General features: G+C 49.2%; 1 protein-coding gene across 2 annotated transcripts; it reads left to right on the forward strand.

Moving 5' to 3' along the window:
* Positions 1-452: 452 nt before the first annotated feature.
* Nr2f2 (nuclear receptor subfamily 2 group F member 2) lies at positions 453-14,802 on the forward strand. 2 transcript variants are annotated; one of them, XM_057756182.1, is made up of 3 exons: positions 453-1,086; positions 8,741-9,268; positions 11,939-14,802. In XM_057756182.1, exons 1-3 carry the CDS (start codon positions 1,044-1,046, stop codon positions 12,211-12,213), a joined length of 846 nt encoding a protein of 281 aa, XP_057612165.1. In that variant the 5' UTR covers positions 453-1,043; the 3' UTR covers positions 12,214-14,802. The 2 variants fall into 2 exon arrangements, with proteins under 2 accessions (XP_057612165.1, XP_057612164.1); XM_057756181.1 differs by lacking the exon at positions 453-1,086 and adding an exon at positions 5,336-7,171.
* Positions 14,803-19,075: the final 4,273 nt, after the last annotated feature.

The following is a 19,075-nucleotide window of genomic DNA, read 5'->3' on the forward strand; positions in this document are numbered from 1 at the left end:
TTTTGCTAGTTATTGTATCTCTGCTTCCTTTAGTCTTTGGAGGGGGGGGGCTGATAAAGGGAGGGAATGAATTAAGTATTCATTATTTGGAGGCATGAAATAGGGGACCCCTCCCCCAAAAGAAATAGATTTCCTCTTCAGGAAAGTTCTAGAATGGACAGTAGAAAGGGGAGGGAGGCACTAATCCACAGGGGAGAGGAAGAAAAATCAATTGGGTGGGGGCGACTTGAGTTAAAAGTAGAAAATGAAGATTCCAACTGATTCCTAAGAAAAAATGTTGGCCTCCTGTTTCAAGTTCTATCTTTGATCCAGGGTGAGAGAACCCTGTCTGCCAGTCTACTAGGCTGCAGCTTTTCCCCCTCCTCTCCCACCTCTGTTTTTTTTTTTTTTTTCCAACTTGCTTCAGGATTAGCCTCCATCCTTCTCGACCCCAAACAGTGGAATTTGGCTGTGCCTCCAGTTGTCTTGCTTTGCAATATTGCTTATAGTTGTTTGCGGTTTTCTGCGAAGGCTGAGCAGTTTGCTCCAGCCTCCGACTAAACTCATTAAGTTGGGAGATTTTTTTTTTTTTCCAATTGGAAGGGTGTTTTTAAAGTCTCCTCTTTCCAGCCCCAAACAAGGTGTAACAACGCACTCTTCCTTCTAAGGCATCAGATGAGAGACAAGGATCACTCCAGACATCTCCTACCTACGGTTTGGGGTTTTTTTTTCTTAAAGGCGAGGCTTGCATTCCTCAGCAGCTATGTACAAAGCTCCCTGAAGCCGCGTCTCTCTCTAAAGTTAGTGTGCAGGCTTTTCCAAAGGCTGAGAGCGCCTGGTACACAGGGAAGCACTTCCTTGAGGTGGAAGAGCTCTGCCTTCACCTTCCCTCTTTTTTTCCCTGCAGACTAATGCCTACTTTTTTATCAGTTTGCACAATCGCTTAGATAAACACCGTGGAGGAGAGTCTCTTTAATTATCAAAGACACATCTTTTCAGGGGGCCAACAAAGCGTTTATTTCACCCGCCAAACTAAAGGAGAGTTATTCCAGTTTAGAAGGAAGATGCAAGCCGTTTGGGACCTTGAACAAGGCAAATATGGTTTTGGTATGTTTGCTTACTGTATTTCTCTTTCTCTTTCTCCTCTTTCTCACTTTTCTCCTTGTGCTATGTGGGTTTGGGGATGACTTGGGGCTTTCCAGAAAATCGGTTTGCTAACGTGTATGCATTGCCTTGGACTGTGGTTGAAGGGGTGGGGGGGCAGTCAATTCAGTGCGTTGCCATATTTTATTACATGTGTGTGGTAGCAGAGGTGGGAGAGGGGGGGAAATACAATTGCAAAGCTGCCAAAATATGATTAAACCGAAGCATAGAGACTGCGGTTGCCTCCCATCTCCTCATCCTGTCTTCTCAAACTCATTTCCTTCCATAGAATTGACCGAAAACCAGTCCTAGAAGCCTGGTTGTCCAAGCAGCAAATGACTGGGTTTGTTAGCAAAGGGGCTGCTGCTATGCTGGCTTTAGGTAACAGAATTTCCTGTTCGAATTGCCTCTGCGCTTCATTTTGCAACCTTGTGCAGCTGACAGACAGGCAGGCAGGCGGGCGGGCGGGCGGGCGGGCAGGGACCAAAGCCCTTGCCCGGCGCCCTCGGCTGCGGTTCCTGAAGGCGAGCTCTGTTAGGCTAGGAGAATCGCAAGGAGAAGGGTACTCACCATCGGGCGGGGTGGTGGTGCTGGCGTGCTGAATTCAGGCAAACGGTTTACCTTTTTGCTGTCTATTGCAACCGCGCCGGGCTGACTTAAGAAGCAATTCTGTGCTGTGTGCAAAATGATCATGGAACGGTTCTTCATTTTTAAAAAGCCAGCGAGAGAGACGACAGAGGCAGAAAGAAAAAGAGAGGAGGGGTGAGGGGGACGCACATAAACCCAGTTCAAAAAAAAAAAAATCATCCCTTCACCAGTGACTCGAGAAACGTAGAGCCGGCGAGATCCGAGTGCAGTCCAACCAAGCCACAGACAAATAATTTTAAATCCTGAAGAATTATTCAGATTAAAATGTGCAGAAGTTTCAGTCTCCTATGCCTACATGAGCCCCAAGTCGTTTCCCTTTAAGGGCTCCTTTTCTTATAAAGTTGGGTTTTAGGCAGCGAGGACTCTTACACTAGGGGGCAGACAGATACTGTACTTGCTCCAATCTTAAGCAATTTTTCCCTCCCAGCATATGCTCTGATTTAGCACTGTAAATTTTTCAGAGGACCCAACTCTGACAGCCCCTGGTGATTTTCAAAGTACCACAAGCCAGTGGTTAAAAATTGCATTGACTTGGAAGTTCAGAGGGACACAATGGAAGCCCCTTCCCTATTCACGGAGCTCCAGTGTGGTGGAAGAGAAAAACACACACGACTAGATTGAGGGAAAGGAGAAATTCAATGGATTCTGGATTCTACTGAGCTCAGAGTTAAACTCGGCATTGCTGGGGTCTGTATTCATATTGTGATTTAATCTGTAAAGAATTACAGACCAGCCAACCACTTTCTGCAAGGAAACCATATTCCTGGGAGTTAGGGACTTTTTTTTTTTCAGATTAAGACAAATGGTTTTTTCCCTAACTTTGACCAGTCAAATAAAGCTTGCCACAATTCTCATTAAAATAAATTTACATTAGTAGTAAAAGGCTTGGTTAAGATTTTTAAAAATAATAATATGTAGATACGTATCTTTTAGTCAGGATCTTTAAATCTTAGAGCTAAGACAACTGAGCATCTTTGAAAAGGGCATTTAAAAATATTTTTGCTTTTTTTTTTAAATTCCTCAGTCTGACTGTCCTGTCTCTTCGTCCACTCATTAAATTAACTACAATTCATATGGTGATTTTTTCTTCCCCTTCTAAATAGCATTTCTATAGCTAAATGAGTTCAAAAATACAAAGTGAAGCACCCCTGACTTGATGTGGCCGTGTGTCTAGCTAGCTACAGTTCTGTAAAAGGGAAAAATCTTGATTTTTCTACCTAATAAAATTATAGCCTTATATATATATATATATATATAAATACATGTATGTAATTTCTCCTCCTCAAAAATCATCTCCGTGTGTGTGTGCAAAAAGTAATCTTGCCATGAAAATGGCTGCACTGGAGAGGCAAGATTAACATTTCTCTATAATCAATTATGCTCATCTATTAAGTTGAGATGAGAATATCTATTAGATTTCCTGTGTCAACCTCAGGCTCACTATATGCTGAGCTCGCCTCTATAATCTGATGTTTTTTTTAGCATCAGATAATTCCCTAAATCAGAAAAATTAAAAGAAAAAAAAACAGACGTCTCTTATTTATTTTCCCTCTTCCTTTCTTGTTCTCTGTAGGAGAGTTATGTGGTATCTCTAACCAGCCAGAAACGCTCAGCCTGGCCTTACTGTGTGGCCACCTTATTGAACACACCAGGTTTATGATAGTCTAGTACCTGCTATAGCTTGTTATTTCTTAAAACATTCAAATAATTACAGCACCTGCCACTTAAGTGTAACATGTGATTTCAGTAGAAAAAAAAAGAGAGAGAAGGCTAAGAAGGACTTTTTTAAAAAATAGGATTTTTTTCTCCTTGCCGAAAAGCCAGCTTCTGTCTGCCCACATCTTCATGTGCTCCTCATCTCACACTGCCTGTGTGTGTAAAAGAAACTGCCCGAAAGTGCAGTCTATCCATGGCAATTACACGACAGGTTTATTTTTATTGAAGTAACTTTATATTGCCAAATTTCCATGCTGTCAAGGGTGCTCTTGTGAAGTTCTCAATTTACTCTTTGTGGTGTCCTCTTTTTCCCCCCCAGTAGCTCAGCATCTTTTATGAGAAAATAATTTCATTGCTGATAAACCATTTTGACTTATGGATTAAGTTCTGGCTTGGTGCAGGGGACTCCCTATTAAACACAAATTTCTCATACAAATGTGGAATCCTCACAGTCAACTAACTGGTCCTAATCTAACAGCAAGTTTAGTTAGTGGAATCAAATGTGTCCTGGGGGTGGTTCCATATATTTGATGTCTAAAACTCAGGCACACTTTCAAAGACACAGCGATGTCAATGGCGTGAGCATCCAGAGCAGGGTGAGATAGGCTGTGGTACTGTTTTTTTCTACCGTGACTCTCTGGAGGAAGACTATGGTTTGTGTGTGGTTCTTGTGAGTTCTGTTGGTGATATTTCCAACTGGGAGCAAGCTCTCTTGCTGTGTTTTGATGACTATATGGATGTTTAAAGAGAATTTGAAAAATGAAGTACGTATTCAACTGTTCTATGACCTAGAAGCATCGTCTTGGACGTCTTTGTCTGTTTACATTGACAAATGTGCATCTGATATATGTGCGTTTACATGTGTGTACGGAGGGTGTGCACAGGCGAAGCTGAGCGGCTGCCTGTGCCTGTCCATCAGCGGACAGAAAGGTCTTTTGCTCTCTTTTCATGACCGGGTGTGTGACAGGTCACTGGCTGGCCAGTTAGCTAAAACCAATGAGAGAGGATAAAGTTGAAGGGAATTTATTTTAATTGCGTCATGACAATGAAGTGAAGTCTACTTGTGCTTCTCAGCATCCGAGATGCTCCATTTGAGCAATTAAAATGTCAGGCCACAAATCTATAAAATATTAACCCTCCAAAGAAAAAGGCAGATATTGAACGGCTTCTTTCCCCTATAAAACAAACAAGCAAAAAGGAGCTCCTAAACTGAGCAAGTGATGAGAGTTCATTAAGCAAAGGATTTGCCACCACACGGATCTAGCCAAATATTTCTTTAGCAAGCTCAGATCCCGGCACCTTGCCACCTCCGTTGCGTACCCCTCTACAAAGAAGAAGGAAGCGCTCTCTGTCTTTGGTATCGTGGGCTCTACATAATGCGCCGGGAGTCCCGGGTGGAGAGCGAGCCGCGCATTTAGTTGCAAAGCCAAGTTGCGAGAGACTAAGTCTTCGCTCCATCCTCAACCTCTCGCGGAGCCTTTAAGAGGCGTAGTGTGTGCGCTGCGCGCTGGCCTAGCCGCCGGGGCGGTAACCTCGGGTGCCGGGTGCGGGGCGAGCGGGGTCCGCGCTCTCGGGACCCGCCCGGGCCCATCCCCCCGCTCGGTGGCTTGGGCGGCGCGGCCACCCGTCCCCGCCCCCTCCGTCCCCGCGCGCCCCGCGCGGCGCTGGCGACGCCGCTCGCACTAGGACCGAGCTGCTCCCTCTGCCGCCATGGCGGGGCCGCCGCGCTCCGGCCAATGACGGCGAGGGGGCGGCGCGCGCGCGCCGGGCCAGGCCAACCCCGGCGGCTGCCTTATAAGGCGCGCCGTCGCCATGGTAACGTGCGCTAAGTTGCAGCAGTCGTGTCAAAGTTCACTATATAGAGAGCTCAGTGAGCTGATCGCGGAGAAGCCACTTCTGCCAGCCCCGGCGCCTATAAATCGCATTCCCTCCCGCGCCCCCCTTTTTAGCATATTTGATCACTTTGATTCTGCTCTTTTCTCTCCGCGGTGTGTGCGTGCGTGCGCGCGTGTGTGTTTTCTTCTCCTCCTCCTCTGCCGGAGTTGCCTCCTTTCTCCGGGTGCCGCGCAGCTCTTCCCTCTTTCATTCTTTCTCTCCGTTTCTCCCCCCTCTGCGCACGAAGGATGCGCTTCTAGGTGCTGATCTGCCCTCCTTTCTCTCTTATCATCTCTCCCCCGCCGCCGGCGAGTTGACTCTTTCCCTATGTGTGTGAGGCGGCGGCGGCAGCAGCAGCAGCAGCAGCTCCGGCGGCGGCAGCAGCAGCAGCAGCGACTCCACCGGCGGCGGCGGCGCTAGACGCGGCGGCTCCGGGCCCGACCCGGAGGCTTCGGCGGCGGCGGCGGCGGCCCGGGCGGCCCACGGGGAGCAGCGAGCGGCCTCCAAGAGCGGCGGCGGCGGCGGCGTCCGGAGCGAGCGCGGCGCGCGCCAGGCGCCCGGGGCAGGAGGCGGCGGCGGCCCAGCGCCAGGACGACGCCGCGCAGCGCCGGACGCGGACCACTTTCATGCTGATTCCCCCGGACCCGGGCAGAGCTCCGGCCACTTCGCGGGCCGCCGGTCTCCGCCCCGGCCTGCCTGGCCCCCAGGGCGCGCCCGCGCCCGGCGCCTCCGCACTCCCAGTCCTCCTGATTTCGATGGCTTTCCTGAATGGCTGACTGTGGGCTGCCCTGGACTTGGCCCCCGGACAGTCGCCTCTCCTTCTCCTCTTCCTCCTCCTCCTCTTCCTCCTCCTCCAACTCCTCCGCTGCACACTAGATCTGAGAGCGAGAGAGTGAACGAGAGAGGGAGAGAGGGAGGGAGAGTGAGAGCGAGCGAGATCTTTGGAGAGATTTTTTTTTTTTTTTTGGCCTCCTACTTCTGTCTTGAAGCCAGACAATCGACTTGCAGCTCTCCCTCCCCTCCCTCTCTCCACGTTCTGCTCCCACTCGCTCTCCCCTGTCCTCTTGCCCTCCCCTCTTGACGGAAAGCCCCCCGAAACCAACAAAGCTGAGCCGAGGGAAACAAACAAAACAAACACACCGGGCCAGACAAGCAATCGACAAAACTTTGCAAAAGCAAAAACAAAAAAGGAAAAACTAACCAACCTCAATCAACTAGCCCTGAGCCACCCCGGGCGCCCTCCCGCGCCCTCTCGCACCCTCGCACACACAAAAGGCGGCGCGCAGGAGCCCGAGACCCGGGAGCCGCCGCCACCCCGCCGCCGCCCGCAGCCAGGGGAGCAGAAGTCCGGACGCGGCCCCCATAGATATGGCAATGGTAGTCAGCACGTGGCGCGACCCCCAGGACGAGGTGCCCGGCTCTCAGGGCAGCCAGGCCTCGCAGGCGCCGCCCGTGCCGGGCCCGCCGCCTGGCGCCCCGCACACGCCACAGACGCCGGGCCAAGGGGGCCCGGCCAGCACGCCGGCCCAGACAGCGGCTGGCGGCCAGGGCGGCCCTGGCGGCCCCGGCAGCGACAAGCAGCAGCAGCAGCAGCACATCGAGTGTGTGGTGTGCGGGGACAAGTCGAGCGGCAAGCACTACGGCCAGTTCACGTGCGAGGGCTGCAAGAGCTTCTTCAAGCGCAGCGTGCGGAGGAACCTGAGCTACACGTGCCGCGCCAACCGGAACTGTCCCATCGACCAGCACCACCGCAACCAGTGCCAGTACTGCCGCCTCAAAAAGTGCCTCAAAGTGGGCATGAGACGGGAAGGTATCGGCCTCTCATTTCTCCCCCCTTCGCCCGCGGTCCCGGGGCCCTGGGTGCGTTTGGCTAGCCTGCTCTGGGTAAGGACACAGAAGCCCCAAGCCCTCCGTGTTGCAGCCAGAGGGGATTTGGTACTAGGAGCAGGGTCTGCACAGCAACCCTGACCACCCCCAGCCCCCACCCTCCAGTCCGCACGCTTTAGCAGACTTTCCTTCTCCACTCTCTCTTCAGGCTGCATTTCCTTTCCTGTGCATTGATTGAGAGTTCATTGAGTTCACCTTTCTGCAAGGGATGGATTGTTGTTTGTTGTTGTTTTAAAGTCCTCTCTCTCTCTCTCTCTCTCTCTCTCTCTCTCTCTCTCTCTCTCTCTCTCTCTCCTTGCTTTTCCTGCATGTTCAACATATGTCCCTCCTCCTTACCCCTCTCCCCAACCCCCACCTTCTCAAAAAAAAAAAAAACCAACCTGAGATTGTACTTTTGTACAGAAGGTTCAAATTACAAATGGCAATTTTATGCACTTCGCCGTATTAACGCTGCCTCCTGGGCAGCACTCATGTGACCCTTCTATGGATTAACATTCTGCTTTTAAAAAAATACCTCTTGCTTTTCTTTTTTTTTCCTTTCACTTTTGAAACGAAGAGAGAGCACTGTAGGGAGTAGGAAAGTGTGAACAAGGGGCCTTGGGCCGCTGCTTTCGCTCTGCACCAGCTGGGTCTTTGTGACATAAAATTCGCCCAGAGCCGGGAACAGTGCTCTACCAATGGCGCGCTCCGCGCAGGGCGCGGGCTCCGGGTTGGGGCGAGCCAAAGCCGGGGTTTCTTTGTGTTTCTGCGAGAGCGACTCTCTCGGTTCAGAGTCAGATAACAGCAGGAGCCTCAGCCTCTCTGGCTTTCCCGGGCCGTCACGGGCCTTGCCCGGGCTCCGCCAGCGCCCGCCGCCGGCTCCCTGCCTCTCTCCGGCTTCCTCTCGTCTCTGCCGGCCTCTCTTTCTCTCTCCGCCCTCTTCTCCCTTGTCTCCCCTCCTCCGAGCTCACTGATCAGGCAAAGACGCGGGACTTAGACTCTGTCTCTCGCCGGGGTTTTTCTCCTGGACTGGGGTGGAGGTTATATGGTTTGGGGACAGTCGTTCGGGGTTGGCCACTGGCCATCTGGGGTAAAACCTTGATGTCTTGTGCAAAAAGCGTCTCGCCCTCCCCCTATGCTCCGCTCCCGTTCCTTCTCCAATCAATAAGAAATATCAGCTGTTTAGCTGGAAAAAGGGGGAGGAAAAGAAAGAAAGGTGCCCCCAGAATGCTACATCACGCTCCGGGGACCCCCAGGCAAAGTGACCAATTCTGGGTCCTCGGCAGACCAGCTCCCAGAAGGGCCTCGCAGGCAAGTGTTGAGCTCTGGCGGTCAGAGCCGGCCTGGGAGGTGATTTGTGAGGAGTGGTTGCCGGGCGCCCGGCTGTAGCAGGCCTGCCTGGTTCTTGGCGCTGTTCTAAGGCCTGGGACCGGTTGGGGTCTTGTAGAAAGATGTAAAGATGCAGGACCAAGGCTGATCATTAACTGTGGAGTGTCCTCTTTCCTCCCTGCAGCTGTACAGAGGGGCAGGATGCCGCCCACCCAGCCTACCCACGGGCAGTTCGCGCTGACCAACGGGGACCCCCTCAACTGCCACTCGTACCTGTCCGGATATATTTCCCTGCTGCTGCGCGCGGAACCCTACCCCACGTCTCGCTTCGGCAGCCAGTGCATGCAGCCTAACAACATCATGGGCATCGAGAACATTTGCGAACTGGCCGCGCGGATGCTGTTCAGCGCCGTGGAGTGGGCCCGGAACATCCCCTTCTTCCCTGACCTGCAGATCACGGACCAGGTGGCCCTTCTTCGCCTCACCTGGAGCGAGCTGTTCGTGTTGAATGCTGCGCAGTGCTCCATGCCCCTCCATGTCGCCCCGCTCCTTGCCGCTGCTGGCCTGCACGCTTCACCCATGTCGGCCGACCGGGTGGTCGCCTTTATGGACCACATACGGATCTTCCAAGAGCAAGTGGAGAAGCTCAAGGCACTGCACGTCGATTCAGCCGAGTACAGCTGCCTCAAGGCCATAGTCCTGTTCACCTCAGGTAGGATAGAGACTTGTTCCCAGGTACCCAAGAACTCCCAGGACAGAGTTAGGGCCTGGAAAAGTGGCCAGCCCTATTTCCTTTTTAAAAGGTCAAACTGCAGAGTGTATGTTGAAGTGGGAACTTATCATAACTGCAGGCTGGTCCTGGTATACAGAAGGATGCTGCACACACTGACTCCCAGAGGGACCTTAGGTCTCTCAGGCCCCTTCCTCTCTCAGTATCCAACCTGGTAGGCACTCTCCTGCTTCCTCCCTAAGCCCAGGCCCTCTGGGCCTAGTTGGCCCCCAGGGAATCTCAAGCTCCTGCTTCTTTTTCTTCTTCTTCTTCTTTTTTTTTTTCTTTTTTGGCACCCTGTCTGAGACCTCAAGGAGATGCCCCTGGGCACATTGCTGCCCTGGCATCATCCTTGTGGGAGAAAGTTTGTCCCTGCAGGGGGAAAGTTTGTTTGTGAACTCAGTAGGAGTTGGGGCTCTGGGCAACCCTAACCTGAGAGCAGCAGCTTTCAAAAATCGCCTTCTCATGAAAATAATGCAGACTGCCCGGAGAAGGGCTGTGCTGTCAGGAAGGGTAGGAGGGGCAGAAGGACTACCAATATCCAAGAATGTCTGCAGGGGGCTGAATGCTGGCCTCTGGCTTCCCCTGTTCAGGCAAACACTTAAGGCAATTTTCAAGCAACCCACAGTGTAGTGTGTGCCAACTTGGGCTGGATATGAATGTTGCTGGAGATATGAAACCGTCATTGACTGCATTAGGAAATCTAATTAGTTTGCATGTAGTTTAACCTGTGTGAGTAATAGATCTGATATTCATTAACTCTTGAGGCCAAATGATTTTTGAAAGTGTCTGGCTTTCCATTTCGGGCCACACCTGAGCCTTTTGGCTGCCTCCAGGCTCACTCAGTTCAGCCATAGCCCAGGTGGGTGGAAATCACCCCCACCCTTCACATTCTTGCACTAAGTTGTCAGCTGATTCCTTTGTCACGGCTGAGAAGGGACTGGGGTTCCTGACTAAGAGTAACAAACCGTTTGGACTTTGGCAGGGGCCTGGGACCTAGTCAGCCCACTCCTGATCTTTAAGTGAGGAAGCTAGAAGAAATGTGTAAGTTTAGAGAACAGACAGATGAGAAGACCACAGTTTCTTCTTTGTTGTTCAAAGAAATCTGGGAACCAGATCATTAGCTGAGCCCCTTGCAGGCTCATTCTCACTGTGCTGTCTTGGATGAGTTACTGTTTCTCACATAGAACACCACCCCAGTCACCCTAAACCCTACCTTCCAAAGTCCTTAGATAATCAATCAGAGGGCAGCACTCTGGCCAAACCAGAGCTGTATAGAGGGGGTTTCTTCTCCTCATGGGCTTCCCATGTCTACTTTGCCTGGCACAAATGTCATGGCACCCTAGTCCTGCCCCATAGCTGCCCTCCCCATAACCTCAGATGATGGAGGTGGCTGTTAATTTCTTGATGCCATTGTTGGTTCTTTGCCTTTACCCCCTGGTCTTTCAAGGAAAGAAATGCCTGGTACTGTCGAAACAGTTTAATTTATCACTGTTTGAAGATGTGGAGGCCTGTATGGAGAATGCAGACAGCCTCACAAAGAGATAAAGCTTCCTGTTATCTGATGCAGAGGGAGAGACACACAGTACCAGTGAGGAGGGAAGGAGTCCTAGACAAACAGATCTTTTCATTCCTGACCACAGACACCTAGGCATCTGTAGACACACGGAGTCCTGGACAGAGTGGAGGAGGGCGCATGTGTGTTCTGGTGGTAGGAGTGGAGGCGGTGGTGAAAACTGTTTTAATGATTCACAATATGCATGTGTTAACCCCAGTCTTGTCTGGGGAGCCCTGAAAGGTCAGGTCACAACCTGAGCCGCGTTCACCAAGAAGCCTCTCATTTCAAAGGCACTTATTGTAATTTCACGTATCAGAAAAAAAAAAAAAAAGAAAAAGAAAAGTGTTTTCCTGAAGATAACGGGGGGGGGGGGATGCTTCTTGGAGAGACCTGGGCTTTAAAAAAAATAAATAAAGGGGGGTGGAAGAAAAGGGAGAGAGAAGAAAAGGAGGGGAAAGAAACAGCTCAAATGAACAGAGAGATCACAGTTTGCATGGCTGCCCTTCAATAGGCTAAACTGACAAGATCAGTTTTAAAGGGCCACTTAAATCAGTTTCAAAGACTGGAGAAAAATGAGTCCCTCTCTTTGGGGAGAATCTGAGGCTGGGTCTTGGACGCCATTACTGCAAGCTGGGCCAGGTTGTCACCCCTCCTCCCTATACACACTATATAATAAGCCAAATTCAGGGGATGGGGGAAGAAGCATTGGTGGTTCTGGTTTTGTCTGTCTGTGTGTACTAAATAGGGCCAGATACACCAATGTACTTTTTTCTTGGGCCTCCCAGTGACCCAGCCTGAGGACCCGGGGCAATGAAAGCCTGTAGCACCCCAAGAGTGTTTTATTTTAAAGTAAACACTCCAGGACCATCTCAAGTTTTGTCACCTCGTTCTCCCCCTTGAAGTTTTCAGTGTCTAGGCATTTGCTCCAAGTCTGGATGGGGCACTTTGACAGAGCACTGTGTACGCACCTCAGGTGACCCATTTCAGGCCTCTTAATCTGATGGATTCTCTCTCTTCCTCTTTCCCCACTTTTTTTTTTTTTAACTTTCTTCCAGATGCCTGTGGTCTGTCTGATGTAGCCCATGTGGAAAGCCTGCAGGAAAAGTCCCAGTGTGCTTTGGAAGAGTACGTCAGGAGCCAGTACCCCAACCAGCCAACGCGGTTCGGAAAGCTTTTGCTTCGCCTCCCTTCCCTCCGCACGGTCTCCTCCTCAGTCATAGAGCAATTGTTTTTCGTCCGTTTGGTAGGTAAAACCCCCATCGAAACCCTCATCCGGGATATGTTACTGTCCGGCAGCAGTTTTAACTGGCCGTATATGGCAATTCAATAAATAAATCAATCAAAATAAGAAGGGGGAGAGAAGCAGAGAAAGAAAAGGCAAAAGACTGGTTTTTTTGCTTAATTTCCTTCTGTTAAGAAAGGATGTTACAAGTTTGCTAAAAGAAGAGGGGAAGAATTTAATGGACTGTGAATTTCAGAGAGAGAGAGACTGTCAAATGAACTTTTACAGAATGCATTAAAAAAGAAAACTCCTGTGTTGGGCAGAACAACTTGCTACTTATCATTTTTTTTGTATAAAAAGGAAATTAGTCTTTTTTCTTTTTGGTAAATTTTTGAAAAATGTTGCTAAAAGTGCATTTAAGGCGATTGGGAGAAAATGAGCAGAGTGGACAAAGTAAGTCTTTTTTTTTCCAAATTATTAATTGTCCTATGTCTGTGTACCTCTAGTTGGTTTTTTTTTTTTTTTTTTGTACTTTTCTGGTTCCAAACCAGTTTTTCTGTGGTTCTATAATGAGTTTTGATATAATCTTGGCTTCTTAAAAAAAACTGTGTATCATTAAAATATATGTTCTGCAAGAATTAAAACTGAGTCCATGAAAATATCATAGGAAGACATAAAACTTTAGAAGGCAACTCAGAGATGACGGAAATGCACTTACAAGTGGTGGCCAAATTTTTTTAGGTGAAGTTGAGCACTCCAATTAGCGAGCTGGAGGGGATCACATGCAACACAGCTTCCCCTACCCCCTCCCCAGACCAAGACAAACCTAGCTTTTTAAACATATTTTAAGAAAGAGAAGGAACTGTGGAATTTATTGGCAGCCAAGGAATGTGTCCAAGACACAACCTGAGGTTTTGAATAAAAAGTGAACTTTTGTAATTTGAATTGGGTCCCCCCCCCTTAGTTCTTGAATTGTTATGAATCCTATATCTGTTTGTATATTTGCAAGCCCTTTGTATTATAATTGTTGATATTTCCCCTTTTTAAAAAATACCATTGAAATCAGCATGACAAAATAACACTGTTGGCACTTATAGGTAACGTGATTGATTCAGTATCTTAGAGTTTACAGTTTGTGTTTTTAAAAAAACTGAAGGTTTTTTTTTTAAGTGCAACATTTCTGTATACTGTAAAAGTTATAATAACTGAACTGTTTGGTCGAGTCTTTGTGTGTTATATTCCAAGGAAAATTGAAAGTATTCAGAAATTAAAATATTATTTGATATCTGAAACCTGCTTGGCTGTCCCCACTCACTGTCTTTCCATCAAGTTGAGCCCCTGTGAGTCCTCGCTGAGCCAGCGGGGCCCCATTTGTTTACTCCCCTCAATCAGTTTGTTCAAAGGTAGACTAGTGTATTTGCCTGTTTAATTTGGGTGTGTGTGGGGGGAGCCGAAGTTAATGGTTTATCTATGGTTTAGGAAGTGCCACACTGATATAGTAAGCCACCCCCATTCACCTAATCCTCCTTTTAATTAAAAATGGATTTTCCAGGAAAAAAAAAGAGGCCCTTATATTTGTCACACTTAAGTGCCTGCTTAGGGAAGGTATTGTGAGAAGTATTAGAAATCTTGAGATCAGTATCTATTTTATGATCAGAAAAAAAATGCTCTTTTGTACATTTCTGACAGTTATGCAGAGGATTGTTCAAGCAAGCTAATCACAGCACTGTAAATAGAGGGCAGTTGTTCTCAGTGAGTTTTTCCTTTAGTAAGTGTGATTTTTTAAAAAAAATATTCTGTGGTTCTCATCTAGCGTGGCTGTTGAGAGGATTTTGAATACAGTGATGTAGCTGCTAGCGATGAAGGGTCTGTTTTTCATGTATATATGATAACTTGCAGTTGGCCTGTTTTCCCCTCCCCCTCCCTCTTCAGTCGGTGAGAGCATGACCACAGGTCAAGGGAATCTTTTCCATTGGAGTTCTGTACATAAAAACCCATGGACATTTGGACATTTCAGATTGTATAAGTACAATCTGCACTGCTCTTGGGATCCTTCATTCTTGGAAGCCAGTTTTTTAAAGGAGAGAGAGAGGGAGAGAGAGAGAGAGAGAGAGAGAGAGAGAGAGAGAGAGAGAGAGAGAGAGAGAGAGAGAGAGAATATAAAAAAAAACTTTACAGGGTGTGCTGACTGATCTGGAAAGTCTACTATATGTTTCAGTCCCTTATTCTCCTTTCCTGGTTTGGAAAAACTCAGTGCTGGGAGCCTACAATTTGTTCTTATTTAGACTTTCCGAGCTCCCCTCCCTGACAATGCTTTTACCATGTTGTGGTTTAATCTGAAAATGAGGGAGGGGCTGATGAAAGAGGTGGAAGGAAAGGGATCATTTTGCAAAGTGCATGAAACTTTGATGCTCAGTTCTGGTTCATACACACAGACCTGAAAACTCCGCCTCATTTAGGCAGATCTCTCCCTCTGACCCTCACCTTCATCTCTCTGTACATATCTATAAATATGAAGTATGTTTTACAGCACAGCATCTGACCTTTAGAAGGAGGTTTTGTTGGTGGTTTTATTTCCCCCCCCTTGCAAGTGCTATCCATGTGAGTGTGAAGTTTTCTCTACTAAGTAAAACATAGGCCCTTTTCCTTGTTTGTTTTGTGTTAGTTTATTGTAAACAGCCATTTGTTGTAAATTATTATTGGCATTAAATTATAATTTATGATTTTCAAAGCAAAAGACAGTCCCTGTTTTATTATGCTTTTAAGTATGTGTTCTAGGCGTTTAAAAAAAATCTCTCTCTTGCTCTCTCTAAATTTCAGCAATGAGCTTGGGGGTCTTCGAGGCAGGAAAAACAGGACTCAGAAAATTTCAACGGGTTAAAACAAAACCCCTTGTATACGTTTTGGAGTGGCTGGAGGAGGATCTGTTTAGAGTCTTGAGTTCGGTTTAAGTTTATTGCATTTAAAGAAAGTTTTTCTTTTCACGCTGAGTTAGAACAAAAGATCTTTGCTGCGACTGAATTAGACAAAAGACGAGGGCTGGGACCCAGCGAGTGCGTTCTGTGTGAAATTGACGAGATCTTTAAAAAAAAAAAAAAAAAGCAAAAAAAAAAAAAAAGGCTGCTAAACATGGCGACTCTTTCCCTTTAAGTGTCTCTTTTTCCTTGCTGTTTTTTTCCCTCCTCCATCTGATCTGAGCTCGCTTTATTTCTTTTCCCAACCCCACTCCCCCTCCTCCTGGCGCTCGGTGGTGTGAGAGAACCCAGTTAGAGGCGAAATGCAACAATGGTCCGAGGAGAGAGAGGGGCGATCGCTCCTTCTTGCCACTTTCAAACAAACCTGGGAGAAGATTGAGCTTCGGGGGAGGAGGGGGGTTGGTTCTAGCCAGTTCGCTCGGCTCGCGGTCGCCCTGCCTCGGCCTTTCACGGAGAGCTTGGCCCGGACGGCTGGGGAAGGGGGGTGGGGGTGTTGGTGGCGGGGATCAGGGCCTGGGACTCAAAGTTAGCGGGCGGCGTCCGGGGCTGGGTCCCTGGCGACGGCCTGGTGGTAGCGTCGGCAGGCGGCTGGGACCGGGTCGGAGTTGGCAGCGGCTACGGAAAAGTGCTTGGCCCCCCGCCCCCGCCCCCACCGCCAGTACCGCAGTGTTCGGCCCGAGCCCGGGAAAGTCCGGGGTGCCGAGATCGCCCAGCTGCTCTCCCGGGACGTGCACCGAGAGGCGACGGGCGGGGGGCGGGGGCGGGGGACGGTCAGGGGGAGCTCGAGCGTGTGAAAACTCTGCCTGCAAGCTCGCTTTTGACTTGGTCCTATGAGCTGAGCCAACATGGCGTCTCCCATTGCACCGCGAGCGCCGGCTGCCAGGCACCGCACGGCCGGGTAATAGAAAACACATTGGTTACCAAAAAGAAGGAAGAAAAAAGGGGTGTGTGTGTGTGGGGGGGGAGGACTAAGGGCCATTCGGTCTACAGGCAGAAATCCCTCTTTTAAACTCTGCCTGGCAAGTGAAAGCAGTCCTCGATTATTCTGTAATTAAAGCAATAGCGTTTGTAGGGAAAATGTTGGTAACCCAGGAACCTAACCTCTGTTTTTGGCACCCCCACATATATTCAGGAGAGTTGATTTCATGTCCCCCTCTCCTCCCAGAACCAAACAAAAAGAATAAAAATTGGTATCCACAAACGATCATAAGTGTTTGAATGGTATAGGGGGAGGGGGAGAAGCCAGTATTTACAGACCTAGGTCAGTTCCCCGCGCTCATTAAAGCGGAGCCTGCTCTGGGCTTGCAGCGGGCCTGGGACATGCTAAGAGGAGGAGGGGGGAGAGCTGCGAACCCTGTCTGCTTTGTACAACTTGCTGCTTGCTCATCAAAGTTCAGGGAAAGGTGGCTTTGCAGACAGAGATTTAACTGGGGAGTAGAACGGAGAAGGGCCTAGGGCCGCTTCCAGGAGGGTGGTCGCAAGGCCCAATTATGTGAGAACCCTCGTGGACTGCACCACTGGCTGACGCTCATCTTCAGAGGAAGAATGTCTTCCGCTAGTAGGTTTTAAGAGCAGGCAAGGGCGGCCAGGAGACAGACGGGCCTCCCAGCAAGTCTTTCCAGTCCTCTTCAGAGACCCTAAATTGGGACCCATCCGTTCTGGTTCGATGGGGGAAGTTGTCTTCTCGGTCCAGTTCCAAACCTAGCCTGGGCCTGGGGAACCCTATCAACCACCTGGGAGGGAAGGGAGGACTTCTGAATTCCAGGCCCCGTCAAGATTTATTGAAGTTGGGTTTTCAAAAACGTGCTTCAGATGATTTTTCCCATTTTCTCAGATTTCAAAGGCTCCCTGCAGTGAGACTGCCTAATTAATGGTGAAATTCAACTAAATCTAATTATGCAGTAATTTTAAAGTAGTTAGTGCTGGGCGTTGGTTTGTAATAGGACCCTGGTTTTTTAAAGTTTGTTGACTGTATTGGTTTAGGGGAAAGGTATCTTTTGTATGGTATAGAAAGTGGAGAAGAGTTCGCCTGCTCAGAAGGAGAGGGCTCAGGACTGTGTGCCACCGTACCCTCATCCCCACGTCCTGTTCTGTCTCTTTTCTCTCTTGTTTTCTCTTTCACGCTTCGGGTTAAAAAAGCTGAGCGAGGTGCTAAGCCCACAAGCAGAGCCAGTTTCCTGGTGAAGGGGGAAAGGTAGAATCTTCCCCTCTGGAGACACAAAGGGCCAGGCTGGTATGGGTCCTCTTGGAAACCCCGGAAAGGAACTCCTAGCTCCTCTAATCCAGAACAGATTTCCTCCCCGAGCATCCATTGTCATTAAGGCGCAAAGCTGACTCTCCGAGTTATAAATCTTATCGTCCTTCTGATAACACACTTGTAATAAGTTAGCATCCTATTCATTGTGAATTGTAAAACCGCCTCATTTAATATGGCATCTGTGTCATTAAAACTTTTTCCCCCCTTGCCTGGTGACTTGCTGGTCTGGCTTTGGGGTAGCCGGAGGTCTTTACTACTGGGCCTCTGGGGTTGGGCAAATGAGAAGAAAGGTGTGAAAGATAGGCTGCTTGGATTAGGCCAGAGTGAGAGACCCCCCAAGCAAAAAAAAAAAAAAAAGAAAAAGGACTTATGGGGGTGGTGTCCCTCTCTCCAGCCCCCACCCCAGTAGCTCCTGAAAATGACATTCCTTGAAAGAAACATGCTTGTGATTAGTTAGGCAAACACATGTGCTTTCGGAGTTGGGCCTTCGTTAATTAGCCGAACAAAGGGCCGTTTTGCTTTTTACCTTTTGCTAGGAAGAATGTGTTATTTCAGGAGTGTCGCGGGTTCTCCTCTTTTCAATTGCAGCCACGACGTTAATTTTATTGGGATTACTGATGGGAAATGAGGTGGCGCAGGCTTCCGAGAGGAAAAGCTTGATCATTACTCCCTTTGGAACTATATTTTTCCACCCAACCTCCTGCTCGTGAGGAGGGGGTGGGGGGCGAACTGCGCAGCAAGTTCGGAGCAATTGGAATCAGGCTCGCGGTACGTTGATCTCGGGTGACAGAGCGTGTGTTGAAGCTGAACTCTATAATTTGCGCTTCTGTTCCTTTATTAGGCCTGGACAACGAACTAATGAGCTTTGGCCCAGTACAATGTCACTTGTATTTATTTTCTTATGGCAACTTTGAGATAGCGGAAGTGCTCCTTACCAGGAGCCAGAGAGGGCCAAGAGATCGGTGCGCTGCTATCTGGGGTGGGGTCGGCAGCTGTGTCCCCAAGGACTAAGGACAAGCTGAGAGCCACCGCAAGGATGTTCAAGTAGAGGCATTGAGCCATTAGGGCAAGGCCTTTGGGCTTTCTGGGTAGCGTGAGGCCCTTTAATGGCCTAGGCACCCATTCAGGCTCAACTCTCAGAGTGTGAGTGTGTGTTTGTAGGTCGGAGAGCTACCCCAGGACAAGTTTCCAATTAAGAGATGGTCCAGTGCTCAAAGTGGGCATCGGAGTCCTTTCTGGTGCTGGCCAGAAGAGAGATCCTGCTGCACAACTTGCCAGGCCAAAGAGCCCTCTAAGCCAGCGGGGATACCCTGCTAGGTGGCAGAGACATTTGCTTATATTGCTGAAGGTCTGGCTTGGTGTGAGGCAGAAGATGCCCTAAAGGAGTTCCTAGGACTCTGAAGTTCAGAATAGCCCTTCTATTTCTTTCTAGATTAGCTGGAGAGACCTGAAATAAAGTGAAGAAGGGCGCAGAGATATCGCAGGTGCCCCTTATGCTCTGACAGGGAGAACAAGAGACCCCCATGCAGGAATTGATGGGGCAAGGGAAGGGAAGCCCCGAGCTGCTAGAGAAGTGGATGCTTCCCTCCACAGCCTGAGACTTCCCGTGGCTCTCGCCTTGTGCCTCGCCTCGGCAGGCAAGCCTTGTTAATAACGCCCAGACTCAATGGCCCCCCGCCCTCCCCATCTCTCCACGCTTCATCCCTCTGCCTTACCACCCCTCCCCACCTCTTCCTTC

This window comes from Chionomys nivalis, chromosome 23, assembly GCF_950005125.1.
Source record: "Chionomys nivalis chromosome 23, mChiNiv1.1, whole genome shotgun sequence".
NCBI lineage: Eukaryota > Metazoa > Chordata > Mammalia > Rodentia > Cricetidae > Chionomys > Chionomys nivalis.